The sequence below is a fragment of the Mauremys mutica genome, chromosome 12 (assembly GCF_020497125.1).
Source record: "Mauremys mutica isolate MM-2020 ecotype Southern chromosome 12, ASM2049712v1, whole genome shotgun sequence".
Classification (NCBI taxonomy): domain Eukaryota; kingdom Metazoa; phylum Chordata; order Testudines; family Geoemydidae; genus Mauremys; species Mauremys mutica.
In genome coordinates, this window is record NC_059083.1 from 9,393,014 (window position 1) to 9,411,325 (window position 18,312).

An 18,312-nucleotide genomic window follows, 5' to 3' on the forward strand; every position below is an offset into this window, starting at 1 on the left:
AAAGATCTCACAAAACTAAGTGATTGGGCAACAAAATGGCAAATGAAATTTAATGTGGATAAATGTAAAGTAATGCACATTGGAAAGAATAATCCCAACTATACATACAACATGATGGGGGCTAATTTAGCTACAACGAGTCAGGAAAAAGATCTTGGAGTTATCGTGGATAGTTCTCTGAAGATGTCCACGCAGTGTGCAGAGGCGGTCAAAAAAGCAAACAGGATGTTAGGAATCATTAAAAAGGGGATAGAGAATAAGACTGAGAATATATTATTGCCCTTATATAAATCCATGGTACGCCCACATCTCGAATACTGTGTACAGATGTGGTCTCCTCACCTCAAAAAAGATATTCTAGCACTAGAAAAGGTTCAGAAAAGAGCAACTAAAATGATTAGGGGTTTAGAGAGGGTCCCATATGAGGAAAGATTAAAGAGGCTAGGACTCTTCAGTTTGGAAAAGAGAAGACTAAGGGGGGACATGATAGAGGTATATAAAATCATGAGTGATGTTGAGAAAGTGGATAAGGAAAAGTTATTTACTTATTCCCATAATACAAGAACTAGGGGTCACCAAATGAAATTAATAGGCAGCAGGTTTAAAACAAATAAAAGGAAGTTCTTCTTCACGCAGCGCACAGTCAACTTGTGGAACTCCTTACCTGAGGAGGTTGTGAAGGCTAGGACTATAACAATGTTTAAAAGGGGACTGGATAAATTCATGGTGGCTAAGTCCATAAATGGCTATTAGCCAGGATGGGTAAGAATGGTGTCCCTAGCCTCTGTTCGTCAGAGGATGGAGATGGATGGCAGGAGAGAGATCACTTGATCGTTGCCTTTTAGGTTCACTCCCTCAGGGGCACCTGGCATTGGCCACTGTCGGTAGACAGATACTGGGCTAGATGGACCTTTGGTCTGACCCGGTACGGCCTTTCTTATGTTCTTATGTTCAGTTGTGCAGTTATATTGGTTTTAGTGCACTGATCCATCTAGTGTTGTTTTTTAAATTAGCATGAAGAACAAGTTTAAGCTTTGTTGTAGTCTGCATGGTTTGCCTGGACTGCTCAAGACCCAAATGCTTGTGGGAGGAATTCTGTATTTGAGCTGGCTTCTTAAATAGCTTCCTGCTGGTTTCACATCTGGTGCTCCTTGATGAAACATGTAGGAGGTTTAATCAAAGTGATATGAGCTAAAAAAGTGAAATCTTGGAAGAGTGTTGCCATTTTCATAATGTAATAAAATAAATAATGTAATGATAAATAATGCAATAATAAATAGTGTGTAATAAGCATGTCATAAAAAAATCCAAATTATTTCCAAGATCACCACTTCTATTACACTGCTCTACAGGCAAAATGCTTCTGAAATAAATGTAGTCAAACGTTACTAATTCTGGGTCACTGAGAACGAAAATGATGCTTAAAATTGTTGATTGGCTCTAGTTTTCAAGTTATGCTATTGGGTCAGTATATACGACCCTTGACTTGGGAACAGCAGAGGATAAGTGAGTTATAAAGGGAAGGGATCTTAATTTAAACCAGAAATGACTAAAATACATCTTTGACTGGATCTATGAATAAATCTATGACTGGGTTTGGACAGTACTTGCTTTTTAGGCAAAACAATGAATGATGCAATCTGAAGCTGGTATTGTGTCATACATGATATGAATTGCATCATGTTATTCCTAGAAGTCATGGATGATGCAATCATAACGAAGCTTACATCACTCTGCTGAACAAATTGCCCTATATCAGCTCTAGAAATCATACAGTGTCGTGCTCTCTTATTTGTCAGTGTTTGATTTTGCAAAGGGACACATTTCTGTTTAGCCAAAGTGAGCAGAAATGCCTCGTACTTGTGTGAACAGTGCAGATCACCTCAAACGTAGCAGAAGTTAAGTGACTTTTGCATCACAAAAGCGCAGTATAACCACTATGGTTAAGAAAGCCTATCACCTTTATTTTGGCTGCAAAATTGGAGATCAGGACAAGAGGTGGGCCCCACACATATGCTGCAACATTTGCGCAACAAATCTTCACCAGTGGTTGAACAGGAAAAGGAAATCTATGCCTTTTGCAGTGCCAATGATTTGGAGAGAGCCAACAGATCACACCAGCAATTGTTACTTCTGCATGATGCCTCCAGCTGGGAAAGGTGTGTCGAAGAAGGAAAAGTGGACTGTGCATTATCCAAACATTCCATCAGCTATACGCCCAGTACCCCACGGAGAAGGACTGCCGGTTCCTGATGCACCAGAATCATTCTCACTTGAGTCAGACGAGGAAGAGGAACAGGATGAAACTTCTGGTCCTGAACCATCAATGTCACAGGACCCACATTTTCTCCCATCCTCCTCCTCTGAACCACACCTCATAACACAAGGTGAACTGAATGACCTTGTCAGGGATTTGGAACTACCCAAGAGTAAGGCAGAGCTGTTGGGCTCCAGACTACAGCAGTGGAATCTCCTGGCAGGTGATGTTAGGGTTTCCATGTTCCGTGACCGTCAAAAGGATCTTGTCCCATTCTTCTTCATGGAAGGAGATCTTGTAGCCTGCAACAACATCGATGGTGTGATGGCAGCCCTCAACATCGTTCACGATCCAGATGAGTGGAGACTGTTCATTGATTCATCGAAGACGAGTCTTAAAGCTGTTTTACTGCATAATGGCAATGTTTTGCCATCAATTCCAGTTGGTCATGCAGTCCATATGAAGGAAACCTATGACAACATGAAACAACTTTTGAGGTGCATGAACTATGACCAACATCAGTGGCAGCTTTGTGGCGATTTGAAGGTTGTTGCTCTCTTGCTTGGTCTGCAGACTGGATACACAAAGTACTGCTGTTTTCTCTGCGAATGGGATAGTCGTGCAAGAGATTCCCACTACATCAAGAAAGATTGGCCACTCTGACAGTCATTGGAGCCTGGGAGGAAAAGTGTTCAGCATCCACCACTTGTTGAATCAAGGAAGATTTTGTTACCACCCTTACACATCAAGCTGGGTCTGATGAAGAACTTTGTCAAGGCCATTGACAAAACACAAGCAGCTTTCAAGTAAACCTTGGAAATTTTCCACGGAGGAAGTGAAGCTAAGATAAAGGAAGGTGTCTTTGTTAGTCCTCAGATTCGTGAACTTCTTTGAGATGATGCATTTGACCATGCACTGCGTGGCAAGGAAAAGACGGCATGGAAAGCCTTCCAGTTAGTGGCAATAAATTTTCTCAGAAACAACAAGGCAGACAACTACAGGTTGTTGGTGGAAAACCTCCTCGAGGCATACAAAAGCCTTGGTTGCAACATGTCACTAAAGATACATTTTTTGCACTCTCATCTAGATTTTTTTTCCACCGAACTGCAGAGCAGTGAGCGACGAGCGATTTCACCAGGACATTGCAACAATGGAGAAACGCTATCAGGGCAAATGGAGCCCATCAATGCTTGCAGACTATTGCTGGATAGTGAGAAGAGATGCTCCATTTAATGAATACAAGAGACAAGCCAAGAAGCGCCGAGTAGACACTGAATAGGACTAAACCATGTACATAATAGTTTTTTGGCTTTTGTTTCATAATAAATTTTAGTTAAAAATCAGCAAAAGGGTTATCTAAAGTGTTACATAAACAGGACAGGTGAAATATCATCATGCAAAGCAACCATAAACACACGAAAAGACCTAGGTTTACAATTTATGATTAAAACTCTACTATCTACACAATATACATAGACATAAAATGTAAAAACTTAAATATCTTAGAAACAGTAGCCAATCAGTTGTTTTAATTGTCATATTTGAATTCAGCACATCAAAATACATAATAAATAGCACATTTTATCTCTGAAGCAGACGACTTCTCAAAAATTGTAGACCAGTGTAATTTGTGCTCAGGTAAGGGAGAAAATCCCTGGAAATATTTATTTTTAGAAGGGGTTCGCGTGATTTGATAATTTTCATGAAAAGGGTTCACGGGTTGTTAACGTTCGGGAACCACTGCCTGTAGCAGGGCCGTTATCCCGCTCCGGTGGAAAAAGCTACGCTGACTGGGGAAGCAGCCACAGCTGGGGCCGGGCCCCATCAGGCCACAGCTTGCCCTATACAAGGGCTGTGAGCCGGGAGCTAAGTCAGTCTCACTCTAGTACTGGAGTGAGCAGAGCAGAGGCGACAGGAGCTGGGGAGTGCCAGCCTGAGGCCTTGTTAAAGGCTGAAGAGAGGCACTGGGGCCGCAGAGGTGCAGCCTGGGAATAGGCAGAGGCAGCTGGACCTACCCCCTTGCCAATGATTGGCCATTACAGACTGCGTCTTCCCCAGTGACGAGGGGGCTAGATGATGACTGGCAGTAGCCACTGAGGCAAGGTGGGTCAAAGGGTTGGGGGTTCCCCTGGGAAGGGAGATCAGAGTGTGGGGATACTGCTGGGGGCAGAACCCCAAGGTAAAGGGCACTGGGGTTTGGGCTGGAGACTCGAGACCTGATGGAGGTGCGATAGAGATCCAGTTACCCTGAAACTGCACCAGTCTCCCTGAGAGAAGGGTCACAAACGGCAGCATTAGGGTAATTGATGACTAGGACTGGATAAAATCCTGGAGACAGACTGACTAAGAAACAAGGAATCAGGCTGCAGCATGGAGGGACCATGGAGGGGACTAGAACCAGGCTTTGTCACAGCTGGTCACTAATTCCCTTGAGTTCACGAATCCCCTCCCACAGCTCCCTCCTCTCCCTTCCCAGGGGTATCAGATTTACTGCAGATCCATTTTCTTGGTGTGCTGCAGCTTGATGTGACAACAGTGAAATCTTCATCCAGCTGTGCACAATCTGCTCCTCCACGTATTTCAAACCTGAAACCCAGAAGCAATCGGAGCTAGAGTCAGTGCGTGCCAGGCACAGACCAGGGGAGACACCCCAAGTCAGGGAAGGGAGCTGCGCACTCAGTCCCTCAGGATCCTCCTTCCTGCACCAGCACAAGGCCCCACTTGGGCAGGAAGGGACGTTAAAGCAGCTAGTGGGGCATTTCCAGAGCCTCTGATCAATGGGGGGTGGGAACAAAACTCACCAATGGTCAAACTCGGTCCCGTCGGTCCATTTCCAGACCTGGCCCGTGTCCTTCCGGAGGCCGATCCAGTGGTCCAGTTTGCCTTCGTATGGCAGCAGGGAACCCTTAGAAACCCAATAAAAGCATCAGCTGTGTTAGACCCTGACTCCGTGCTGCTCCCCCACCTTGGGCAGCAGGGGATTTCTAGAGGCCTCTTCCATGGTTACTGGGTGAAGGGGGCAGATAAGTATTAACCCTTCACCCTCCCCGGCCTCTTTTTTGGGGCTGTGGCACCTACTGCATGTAGCAGGGATTGAGCTGCAAGGTCACTATCTGCCCAGCAGCCCCTTCTCAGAGCACAGCAGGGCCAGGAGGGAGAGGGGGCTGCAGGGGAAGGGCAGACAGACCCCTGGCACCAGGGCAGGGAAGCTGAGGGGAAGAGGCATAAAACAGACCTCACCTGCAGCTGGATTCCCCCCCGCCCCACCCATGGGAAACCCTGGAGCTGGGGGGGCAGGTTCTCACCTGCTCCAGCCCCAGGCAGCCCATTGGCCAGGAGCTGACTGAGCCGGCCCTGCTCTGCACTCAACGAGTCTCCCACCTGCGCTCTGGCAGACGCAGGGTCGAGGGGCTGGAGCCCCAGGTCCAGCCAGGATTCAGCTGCCAGAACCGCACTGACTCTGGCTGCCCAGCCTGGGAGGCACCCAGGCTCCTCTCGGCCCTACAGGGGCTGAGCCCAGCCTGACTCCAGCCCTGTCAGTGGTGCCAGCGATCGCTGGTCTTGGCACAAAGCATCTAACCGGCTTCTCACCAGCTCCTGCGGACTCTCAATCCCGGCCAGGGAGGCAGCATGTGACAAGCAGAAGTTCTGGCTGTAGGTCCAGTTCTCCTCAGCCTTAGAAAAATAGTAACATTTCCTTTGGATCCGGATCCAGCCGTCCGGGCACCAGGAGGCAGCAGGGGGGCATGGAGGAGGCTGCTTAGATGTTACCACTAGAAAACACAAAACACAAGGGGAGAGCTCATCCCATCTCATCTCTGTGGAGAACGGGCAGGGACAGAAACAAGAACTGCCTGATGGGATCAGACTGATGGGAGAGACGGGCCAGTCCGAGAGTGGCCAGCAGCAGCTGCTTCAGAGGCCACGGCCCAGCAATCCGACACGCAGCGTGGCTGGAGTTTGTTATGACACACACACTGCGGCAGTGCCAGAGGCCAACCAGGCCACAGCCCCCATCGGGCTGGGGATGTACAGAGTGTGCAGCGAAAGGAGTGGGGAAGGTGAGAGCAAGGGCGGAGTGTGTCTGGCAGGGGCGCTGGAATGCGTTGGTAAGGGGGGGGGCCATGCCCCCCCCCCATGTTTTAACATGGGGGGCCCGGGCCTGCCCACTTGTTAACCTGGGCGTAGAGCCTCGGGCAGGCACGGTGCTGGCGGCGGCGGCAGGGGCTGCGCTTCACGGCCGGGGACCTGAGAGGGGAATCAGCTCCCCTGCCATGAAGCGCAGCCCCTGCTAGCAGCACCAGCCTCTTCCTGGCAGGGTGCTGAGCTGGGCCTTAGCTCCCCTCCCCCCACCATGGGGCCCCACCCCCTGCTCCTCTTCCCTTCCGAGGCCCCGAAACCTGCCCAGGCCAGAAGCCAGAGCCGGGGTGTGGTAAGTGTTATATCCTTGGGGCAGCCGGTGTAGGAAGCAATCACTTGAGGCCAGAGAGCAGGCAGCTAACCAAAACCTCCATTTTATTTACATATATACAGAGAGCTCCTCAACCGGTTGGAACCGGTTGAGCTAACCCATAATAATCTAACTCAGTTGCCATAGCAACAAAACCATGACAACCAAATACACAACATATTCCTCCCCCCCTAATAAGAACATCCCCTAAATAAAACACACACTAGACTAGAGAAGGAGGGTAGACTGCCTCCATTCCCGGCTAAACCCTGGGGATTATTTTGCCCCATAACCGTGGGTTCGCCCTAGCTAAAGATCCAGCCGATGAGGAGGTCTTCTGTCTCTAGGTGGATTACGGCGAACTACTGGTGTTGTTGCACCCGAAAGCACTAGGGGCTCAGGGTCCGCAGCACGAACAGGTGAGGAGGGGGTATCAGCTCGTGCTGGGCAAAGGGGTATCTCAGCCGCCGGCAGTAATGGAGGAGAACAGTCAGAAACAGGTGACTCGTGATTCGATCCCTCACCAGAAGAGGTGAAGTCAGACCCCTCAACTGCAGATGGGTCCTGAGGACTGGCATGACCTGGCAACAGCTGATCTACATGTCGCCGCCAGGTAAGATTCTCTGCAGTCCGGACTGTGTAGGAAACAGGTCCTGTTTGAGTGATGACTGTGGCCGGAACCCATTTAGCTCTGGAAGTATAATTCCGAGCCAAAACTGGCTGTCCCGGGCTAAAGGTTCGGTCTTTTGCTCTGGGTGCCCGTCTGATGACTTGATATTGCTGCTGATGTTGCACAATTTGTCGGGGTTCAGAAGGTTTCAGCAGATCAAAGCAAGTGCGCAGCTGTCGTCCCATCATTAGAAAGGCCGGAGATGCGTGGGTCGTAGCATGAGGTGTGTTTCTGTAGGAAAGTAAAAAGGTATCCAGACGCTTTTGAATGGAGTGATGTCCCCTTGCTGATTTCAAAGCGTTTTTCATTGTCTGCACAAATCTTTCAGCTAATCCGTTGGTGGACGGATGATATGGTGCTGACGTGATGTGGTGTATCCCATTTGCTTTCATAAAATTTTGAAACTCCTGAGAAACGAACTGCGGTCCGTTGTCGCTCACAAGTTGTTCTGGCAGACCAAAACGACTAAAGAGTCCTCGTAGTTTTTGGATAGTACTCTCTGCAGAAGTGGACTGCATTATAGAGACTTCTGGCCATTTAGAATGGGCATCTATTGCCACCAAGAACATGCTTCCTTCAAGGGGGCCAGCAAAGTCAACGTGAATACGTTGCCACGGGTTTTCAGGCCAGTCCCATGGGTGTAGGGGTGCCCACTGGGGTGCATTCCTCACACCCTGACATGACATACAAGCTTTTGCCTTCTCTTCAATAGCGCTGTCCAGTCCAGGCCACCAAAAATAGCTTCGTGCAATTTCCTTCATGCGCACTATTCCACAGTGACCGGAATGTAGCTGTTCTAACATCTGTGATCTCAGTGGTGGTGGAATAATGACACGTCTCCCCCACAACAAACAACCAGATTGGACCGATAACTCCGTCCGCTTGGACATGTAGGGAACAAGGTCGGATGAGACCGGAGAGGTTTGTCGAGATGTTCCATGCATCACCAGGTCCATAACGTGGGACAATACTGGGTCAACGCGAGTTGCCTTCTTTATCTGAGTAGCAGTGATGGGTGTATTCTCTACCTGTTCAAAGTAGAAGATTTCCTTGTGGGCACTATCGTGGTGTTTGACCGGCAAAGGCAACCTTGAGAGGCCATCTGCATTGCCGTGTAGAGTGGATTTCCGATATTTGATTTCATGTGTGTGTGCTGAAAGTAACAATGCCCAACGTTGCATACGACTAGCAGCTAATGGGGGAATGCCTGTGTAAGGTCCAAAAATTGATGTCAGAGGTCGATGGTCTGTGAGAAGAGTAAATTTTCGCCCAAACAGGTACTGATGAAACTTCCGAATTCCAAAAACAATTCCTAATGCCTCACGTTCGATTTGGGCGTAGTTAGTTTCTGCTTTGCTTAGAGTGCGTGAAGCAAAAGCAATAGGTCTCTCTTCTCCTGAAGGCATAATATGTGACACGACTGCTCCCACTCCATAAGGGGAGGCATCGCAGGCCAATTGCAGTGGTAAGGATGGATCAAAGTGCGTTAGAACTTCAGAATTTAGCAATGCATCCTTAGCTTTGTTAAACGCAACATCACAGGCTTCAGTCCACTTCCAGGCCTTGTTCTGCCCAAGGAGCTCATGAAGTGGTTTTAGCAGTGTGGCTAACTGTGAGATGAACTTTCCATAATAGTTCAGGAGTCCTAGAAACGAGCGCAGCTGGCTTACATTTCGAGGTGGGGGAGCCTCCACAATAGCTTTAACTTTTGCAGGGGCCTTATGAAGACCTGCAGAATCAATGATGTGTCCCAAATATTCAACAGAGGGCTTGAAGAATTCACACTTGTCTTTGCGAACTCGTAGGCCATACTCTTCCAGTCTTTGTAGGGTAGCCTCTAAATTCTTTAAGTGATCCTCTTCATTTCTTCCAGTGACCAGGATATCATCCAGATAGCACTGAACTCCTGACAAGCCACACAAGATCTGGGCCATAGCCCTCTGGAACAGGGCGGGAGCAGATGTTATTCCGAAGGGTAGACGACAGTATCGATAAAGCCCCTTATGAGTCACAATAGTCAACAGCTCTTGGGACTTTTCATCGACGTGCATCTGTAAATATGCTTGACTCAGATCAATCTTACTGAACTTTTGTCCCCCAGCCAGGCCTGCAAAGAGGTCATCGATGCGGGGAAGTGGGTATTGCTCTGCACACAACACTGGGTTGACAGTGACTTTAAAATCACCGCAAATCCGGAGAGAGCCATCTTTCTTCACGATTGGAACGATAGGAGTGGCCCATGAACTATGGGTAACTGGTATTAGGACTCCATTGGTGACCAGGCGCTCCAGGTCTGCTTCAACTTTTGGCCTGATGGCATATGGCACAGTTCGGGCTTTCAGATATTTTGGTGGACTGCCAGGTTTAATGTTCAATGTCACAGTGATTCCCTTCATACTTCCCAAATCATCTCCAAAAACAGCAGCATGTTTCCTTAGTATAGGGGTTAGACTGGTTTCTTCTTTAGTCATCCGGTGCACTTCTGCCCAGTTCAGTTGAATCTTCCCAAGCCAAGACCTACCCATTAAGGCTGGGTAGTTACCTCTCACCACAAACAGTGGCAATTTAGCCACCTGTCCATTGAGCTCCACCTTAACATCAATAGTGCCCAGCATAGGCACAGCTTCTCCCGTATACGTCTTCAGAACAGTTTTTGTTGCCTTAAGCGGAAGATGCTGTAGCTTTTCTTTATACACAGTCTCGGAGATCAGTGAGACGGCTGCACCGGTGTCCAGTTCCATGCGTATACATTTGCCATCCAATAACGGGGTTACCCAGTATTCATGTGAGCCCATTGCCAAAGACAAAACATGCAGTGGCACTTCCTCTTGCGATGAGGTGTCACCTTGATCATCCTGGGTCTGCTCTAGGGTATGTAGGGTTCCTCTTTTTGTCGGCCAGACCACAGGCCTCTTTTTCTTTTGTTTACAGGCACACTCAATGTGTCCCTTTTTGCCACAGTGTCGACACACCAGGTCCTTACACCAGCATTCTGATGCCTGGTGACCCAGCTTACCACACCGGTAACATTCTTGACTCTGCACAGTTTTGTGGGTCGGTTCTTGTGACACTTTTTGCACCCTAGGGGGTGCACCGATGTATTGTGCCTCCCTTGTAGCCAGTTCCATGGAGACAGCAATATCAACAGCCTTCTGTAAGGTAAGCTGAGCCTCTGTCAGTAGGCGCTTCCGTATAGCTTCACTGTACAGGCCACACACTAACCTGTCACGCAGGGCATCATGTAACATTTCTTTAAATTCACAGTGTTCTGCTAGCTTTTTTTAAAATGGCTACAAATTGTACAACTGTTTCATCTTCCTTTTGGTCTCTTTTGTGGAACCTATATCTTTCAGCAATTACCAGTGGTTTTGGGGAGAAATGAGACCCCAGGATTTCCACAATGTCACTGTAAGATTTAGTCTCAGGCTTAACAGGGTGTAGTAAGCTGCGTAGCAGAGAGTAGGTTTTAGCCCCTACAACAGTTAAGAATATTGGCACCTTCTTCGCTTCTGTAATGTCATTTGCAATACCAAAAAGCTCAAAACGCTCAGTATACACATGCCACTGCTCTGTATTCTCATCAAAAGGCTCCAGGGGCCTGGTCAGAGTAGCCATGATTTTTAGTTTCACTTTCACAGTCAGTGCAAAGAAGCAGCTTTTTTCCTTTGTTTGGTCTTTACCTTGACTTCTACTTCCTTCTGTTACTGGAGCAGCACCAGAGTCTCACCCTCGTCGCCAGTGTTATATCCTTGGGGCAGCCGGTGTAGGAAGCAATCACTTGAGGCCAGAGAGCAGGCAGCTAACCAAAACCTCCATTTTATTTACATATATACAGAGAGCTCCTCAACCGGTTGGAACTGGTTGAGATAACCCATAATAATCTAACTCAGTTGCCATAGCAACAAAACCATGACAACCAAATACACAACAGTAAGAGCCACCCAGGGAACCTGGGCTGCTGTGGGGAGCCCCAGACATTCCACCGGCCCTGGGGGGAAAGGAGTGGGGGAGGGGCCACAGTTCCTGCACCGGTGCTCTGCCTCCCCCCACCCCCCCAGCAGGTCCCACGCTCTTGCTGCCCAGCACATGGATTCTCGTACAGGGCTAACGGCAGTGTCATGTGCTCACACCTTCCACAGCCACATCTACAGAGCTGGGCAGCTCAGTCCAGGAGGCAGCGCAGGGTGAACACCGAGCGGGTCACTTCTGTGACTGATCTCACGGGAGCAGGTACAATACGCAGCGGCAGAATGTTACAAGTTCAGAGCCCCCAAACCACCAGCAGGCGGAAGCAGAGAAGCTCCCAGACCTGCTGGGCCCCAGACAAGGACGCCTTGAAGATTGTTGTGTATTTGGTTGTCATGGTTTTGTTGCTATGGCAACTGAGTTAGATTATTATGGGTTAGCTCAACCGGTTCCAACCGGTTGAGGAGCTCTCTGTATATATGTAAATAAAATGGAGGTTTTGGTTAGCTGCCTGCTCTCTGGCCTCAAGTGATTGCTTCCTACACCGGCTGCCCCAAGGATATAACAAAGATGAGGGTCCGTCAGATCCAACAGCCTCTCTGAGCGGGTTTCCCTCCTCACCCATCTCGTGTATCAAAGCCTCAGATCCCCTGGAACGCAGCCTGCAACGTGTGACTACACTGAGAGGAATGTGGGGGCAGTGAGAGCATCTTCTAATCACCCAGCGAGCAGCACCCAGACCCCTCGCCCAGCTGCTAAACCCTCCAGCGCCCCACTGATAACCCCACAGCCCCACACCTTGCCGCACAATAGAGTGACTCTCGCACTGAATGGAAATAGCCTGTAATCGCACATCCCGTACGCACCAACTGGCCAAGTTTAACGCCCCTGGGGAGCCTTCCCTTTGGAGATCCCTGACCCCGGGGGTTAAATTCTCAGCAGCACCTCTGCAGTGATGGGGGCTCCCCCCCACAGCTGAATAAATCTCACACCAGCGATGCTGTAGCCCCTGCCAGCCCTGCTGTGGGGACAGCCAGGGGAGGGGCAGCAGGAAGATGAGGCCAGGCCAGGCCAGGCTCCTCAAAGCCCTGAGCTGCAGACAAGTTACGCTGCTCAGTGACGATCGGACACTGGATCCGTGTCAGTCCATCAATGCAAACAGCTGTGAAGAGAAAGTCCCCGAGTGTAAAAGGGAGAAACAGAGGGGCTGGAATCGGGAAAAGAGCGACTGTCTTGTGTTCGCTGCCCTGGACAACTGGGGCTCAGGAGATCTGGATTCAGTTCCAAGCTCTGCCAGACTCCCTGCCTGACCCAGAGCGAGTCCCTGAGGCCGGATCCACAAAGGGACGGAGGCGTTTGCCAACACTGAACTTTTAGTCGCCTAGGAAACCCCTGGAACAACAACAACGGGACCCACAGGGCCTGAGCTGGGTGCCTGGGTGCCCCACACAGTGAAGGGGGAGGGAGCGGTGCCTAAGAACGGGCTCCACAACAGCCAGCTCGCTAGACAGGGGCTGCCCAAGCCAGACAATAGGAGACAGTGACAAGGCCTGTGCCCTACACCCCACCCCTCTCAGAGCTCAGCCCCTCAGCCCTGGCTGCAGGGAGGGGCCCAGCCCTGCTAACAACCTGCAGTGGGGACCCCCCCGCCCTGGAGTCAGGTACCTAAGTCACTTCTTGGGAGAGCGAGTGCAGCAGCAGGCTCCTAAATCCAGTGAAACTGGCTGGGGGGAGGGTGGGGAGAGAAGACGACCTCCCTGATCACCTTTAACCCACTGGCAGGGCTCTCACCCCGACGTGAGACCCTGCTTCAGTCTCCTCTCCTGGTGAGCAGGGATTGGAGAACAGGGGGTCCCACGGCTCAGGTGGGCGCCCTACTCACTAGGTCAGAGGGATTCTAACTCTCTGGCCCAATTAATATTTAATTATTCAATCAAAGTGGAACAACTTCATCAGGAAATATCAAGGGACCCCCCGCATCAGACTGTCCCACAGCTCAGTGGCTGGGCACTCCTGTGGGGGTGGGCAACCCCAATTCAGATTCTGTCTCCCCTCAGACAGAGGGGACTGGAACTGGGGTCTCACATCCCAGGAAAGGGCCCTACCACTGGGGCAGGGTTAAGCGTGGCGGTGTCTCCTTGTCCTCCACCTGTTTCACAGAGGCCAGCAGCCTAAGCACACCTGCCAGATCCCGCCCCACGGGTACGACAGGCCTCTGGGTGCCAAGGGCCAAGCAGCAGCACACGCCCAGAAGCAGAACATGAAGCGCTGAGGGAACTTCTACAGCAAAAGTGTCGTCCCCAGGTGAGCTCAGGCGCCTCCAGGTTCAGTGGCAGCCGGGCAGGGGGTTGGCAGATCACAGGGTGCCTGAAACGGAGACTTCGACCCTTTAATGCCCTTTGTGGAACCAGCCCAGATGTCTTGGCTCCCCCACCACAAAACAAGGACAAGGACACAACCCTGCCTCACAGGGGTGTGCGGAGAAATCCGTTAGTGTCTGTGATACTCTCGGGTATGACAGTGATGAGGGGTGGGGAGCCATGAAAGAGCCTAGAGAGGCTCCTGTCTGACCTGACTGCTAAAGCAGAGCGGCCAGGGGAGAGATGAGGTGGAGCTGTGAGCCAGGAAGGAAGAAAGCTCCACACCCAGAGACTGAATCATCAGGGGTTGGGAACTTACCTATCAAAGCTACTAATAGAGCGACGATGACGACCATTGTAACCACGGTTATGGCTCTGAGGGCAACTGGACGATCCCATACTGCAGGTTTCCTGGAGCTGGAATTAGCTGGATGACCTGGAAGATCAAAACCTGTTAATCACAGAATATCAGGGTTGGAAGGGATCTCAGGAGATCATCTACTCCAACCCCCTGCTAATTATTTTTTTAAATTCCAGTTCCCTAAATGGCCCCTTCAAGGATTGAGCTCACAACCCTGGGTTTAGCAGGCCAATGCTCAAACCACTGAGCTATCCTGACTCAAATCAGAATTGTTTGCCATCAGGCTCTGATCTGACACACACCAGATATTTATTTTGACATAAATGGTTCTGTCTCAGTTCTGGACACAAATATTAACTCGAACTCCCATTCAGACTGCAAAGGAGAACATCACTCCCCAAATCACCAGTTCAATTAATCCCCAGAAAGTACCCTGCAGAATTCAGAGGAGGATGGAGGATGACCCGGGGCCTGGAAAATCCATGACAAGAGTTTGAGGAAAAGCCTGGGATTGTTCGCCATGGAGAGGAGGTGACTGAGAGGGGACAGGATAAACAGTCTAGGCAATAACAGATGGGACAGAAGGCAGACTGGGAGCTTCTGGTGATAAAGCTGTGAACAGTCCCTGCAGGCCCCCTTGTGGCCTGGTGTGGTACTGTGGGTGCACCCCTCTTTAATTTCCCTGGATTGGCAGCAGTATGCTTAATGGCATGGGCCTGCCTTGATTACATCTGAGGCAGATGTAGCCTCCTGCCTGTCCCTTAAAGGGGTAGTTATCACTTTCCCTTTGTTCTCCCTGTCTCGTAACACAAGAGCAAGGGGTGTAACAATGATGCCCTTTGGTGGGACCCAACTGAGTGTGTCAATTCATGACAAATTGCTCAGAACAGGGCAGTTACAGCCCCAGGCTGAGGTTCCTTTGCACACCAAGGCAAACCAAACCAGCCAAACAGAGAGGACTTTGGTCTCACCCCACTGGCTAACCACAAGTCACACAGGCAATTCCCTTAGACACTCCAGTTTCCCTGTATCACCACCAGTGCCACTCGTTATGGGGACAAATGATTATGAAAACCAATATCCCAGTAAAAGAAAAAAGGTTCTCCTGATCCCAAAGGACCAAGCCCCAGACCCAGGTCAATATACAAATCAGATCTTACCCACAAATCACTGTTACCATCCTTTAGCATCTAAAATCTGAAGGTTTATTCATAAAAGAAATATAGATGAGAGCTAGAATTGGTTAAATGGAATCAATTACATACAGTAATGGCAACGTTCTTGGTTCAGGCTTGTAGCAGTGATGGAGTAAACTGCAGGTTCAAATCAAGTCTCTGGAGAACATCCACAGCTGGGATGGGTCATTCAGTCCTTTGTTCAGAGCTTCAGTTTGTACAAAGTCCCTCCAGAGGTATGAAGCAGGAGGGAAGACAAGATAGAGGAGTTTCCAGGGCTTTTAATACTCTCTGCCTTGGAGGACATCTCTTTGTTCTTACTGTGGAAAATTCCAGCAGCAAGATGGCATCTGGAGTCACATGGGCAAGTCACATGTCCCTGCACAATTCTTTGCAGGCTGAAGCCATTGTTTACATTAGGGGTTGGCAACCTTTCGGAAGTAGTGGGCTGAGTCTTCATTTATTCACACTAATGTACGGTTTCCCGTGCCAGAAATACATTAATGTTTTTAGAAAGTCTCTTTCTATAAGTCTATAATATATAACTAAACTATTGTTGCATGTAAAGTATATAACGTTTTAAAAATGTTTAAGAAGCTTCATTTAAAATTAATTTAAAACGCAGAGCCCCCTGGACTGGTGGCCAGGACCCGGGCAGTGTGAGTGCCACGGAAAATCAGCTCACGTGCCGCCTTTGGCACACGTGCAATAGGTTGCCTAGCCCTGGTTTACGTGCTAGTTTGAACCTTTTCAGGAAAGCTCAGATGTGGATTGGCATCGCCCAAGGTTCACTGTCTCTTAAGTGTTTCTTGATTGGGCACTTACTGAGAATAGCCCCTTCTCAAGAATTAGCTGACCAAATGTTTTACTGAGGCTTCTTAGAATCAAAACACCTTGATATACAAGTATGTAGCCAATATTTATAACTTCAACTACAAAAATTCACACACACAGATGGGTTATGATTTGCTGGTTATGATCATGCTTTCTATAGACACCTGACATGACACCCTTTGTACAATATTGGCTGCAAATATGTAACAGTGGTTGCAACAATGATCTATATGGTCACAGGTTATGTCAGTAACGTCACAAGGGGATTGTGGCAGGGCAGGGGTAAATCCCTTGAGTGCCCTGCTAAAATGCTGGCTAAAGCCCTAATGTCTGGTAGGGAAGCCAGGCAGTCAGCAGAGAGCCCAGCTGCAGGCCTAGATGAGGGCTGGCTCACTGCTATGAGCTAAGTAGCGACAGCTGGGCTGAGGAGGGCTATAAAAGCCCTGAGGAAAGCTCAGACAGGAGACTAGCCTGGGAGGGTTACATCTCTGTCCCCTCACCAAAAGAAAGGAGCCTCGTGGGCCAGGAGACCCTGGGAGGGTCTGACTGGGGATAGCTGTTTGGGGAGGGGGGGGGGGAAGGGAAGATAACACTGTCGCACTGTAAATAAAGACACAAGGGTGAAGCACCGAAGGTGATGTGGGGACTCTATTTTAACCAGCCAACACAGGGCCCAGGCATGAGAGAGTGGAAACTTGTGTAGACCCTGTGACACTGGGGGCTCGTCCAGGATCCCCCTAGCCATCATTAATAGTGGCTGCCAGCGTGGAGGAGACCCTAAAGTGGCTGGTGACCACGGTGCAAGAAATGCAACAGTCCCAACAGTCAGAACGACAGGCCCTGATGATATGGCAGGCCGGCCAAAAGCAGATACTCCAGGAGTTTATCAGGGAACAGTCAGCGACCCAACAGATCCTCCAAAAGATGGTGAATCTGGCACTGGGGGATGCCGGGGTGGGACTCTGCAAGATGGGCCCCACAGGTGACCCAGATGCATCCCTGGGGACTTTCGAATGGGTGGCTATGGTGGCTGGCTGGGAGTGGGTGACCTGGGCCCTGCAGCTAGGTGAAGCACCGAAGAAAGCCAACACAGGGCCCAGGCATAGAGTGAAAACCTGTGCAGACCACGTGACAGGGATATTCAATTAGATTAAAGGGTTGGGAAAGGAACTATTTTTTCCAGCCAATGTATAATTAGACTGCGGAACTCACTGTCACAGGAAATAGATAAAAAGAATTTAGGAAAGTTAAAGGGTTGGAGCATTTATATGGTTAACATGAAATATCCAGAGTTGCCATAATTAACAACCAAAGGTTGGCAGAAACATTGGAAGAGCCTCCTCCATCCCAGGGAGTGTAAATCCAGGGAACCCCTGCTGGAGTTCAGTCTTAGCAAATCCTCTTCCCTAGTGCCCAGAGACACATCTGAGGGCATGATACATTCACTGGCAAAACACAAATGAATGTGCTGTGGCCACTGGTAGCTACACCTGCTCCTGGCCATGCTCGGAGGCAGGGCTCTGCATGGGTTATGAGTGCAAACACCTCAGCTCACACACTGGAAGGACAAACAACCAAAAGGAAAGAGCAGTGACAGGAGCGACCCAGGGAGACGTGAGCCAAACGTTTTCAAGAGGATAGAACACGTACAGTCCTAAAAACCATACGTGCAACTGCCACACAAGAGAGCATGTGCTGCACAATCCGAGTCCATTGAAGCAATACAGCCTCTGCTGCATGGGGCAGGGGTGGGGGAATGAGGAGGAGGAAAGACAGCTACACCCACCCCTGAAAGGCATCTCCTCCCTCCAGCCTGTTCCTAGGCAGGGAAGCTCCGTTACCTGGTTCTTCTCCACTCTTCAAGTCTATGGAGCTGTTAAGAAGCTGTCCAGGGGGATCTGCTTCCGCCCAGTTCCCCATCTCTCTTCTCAGGGAGGCAGCGGTGGGTGCTGGACTCTGATCAGCTTGGAGCCAGTTGCAAGAAATGGCTCAAGCAGCCATGGCAGAGTCAGCTCCAGCCAGTGCAGTGTCCCCGGCTTTGGCTCCTCTCCCAGCTGACCTAGAATCTGCAATGACACAGTCAGGACAGCATAAGGGTCGGTGGGTTTGTTTGTGGTGTCCCATCCCCCATTCATCAGAACAAAAGCCCAGAGCTAAGACTAGTGCAGTAACCAACCCCCTCCTGTGCCATCAGGCCCCTCATTGAAGATTCCCCATTTCCTCTCACTCCTCAATTCGG

The 18,312-nt window shown here is 49.6% G+C and overlaps 1 protein-coding gene across 1 annotated transcript; it reads right to left on the bottom strand.

Moving 5' to 3' along the window:
- Positions 1 to 4,625: 4,625 nt before the first annotated feature.
- LOC123345643 (C-type lectin domain family 2 member D-like) lies at positions 4,626 to 17,993 on the bottom strand. The gene is made up of 5 exons (XM_044982638.1): positions 17,915 to 17,993; positions 14,023 to 14,139; positions 5,849 to 6,030; positions 5,059 to 5,162; positions 4,626 to 4,843 (listed from the first exon to the last, which is right to left on the bottom strand). Exons 1-5 carry the CDS (start codon positions 17,991 to 17,993, stop codon positions 4,693 to 4,695), a joined length of 633 nt encoding a protein of 210 aa, XP_044838573.1. The 3' UTR covers positions 4,626 to 4,692.
- Between the last annotated feature and the right edge of the window lie 319 nt (positions 17,994 to 18,312).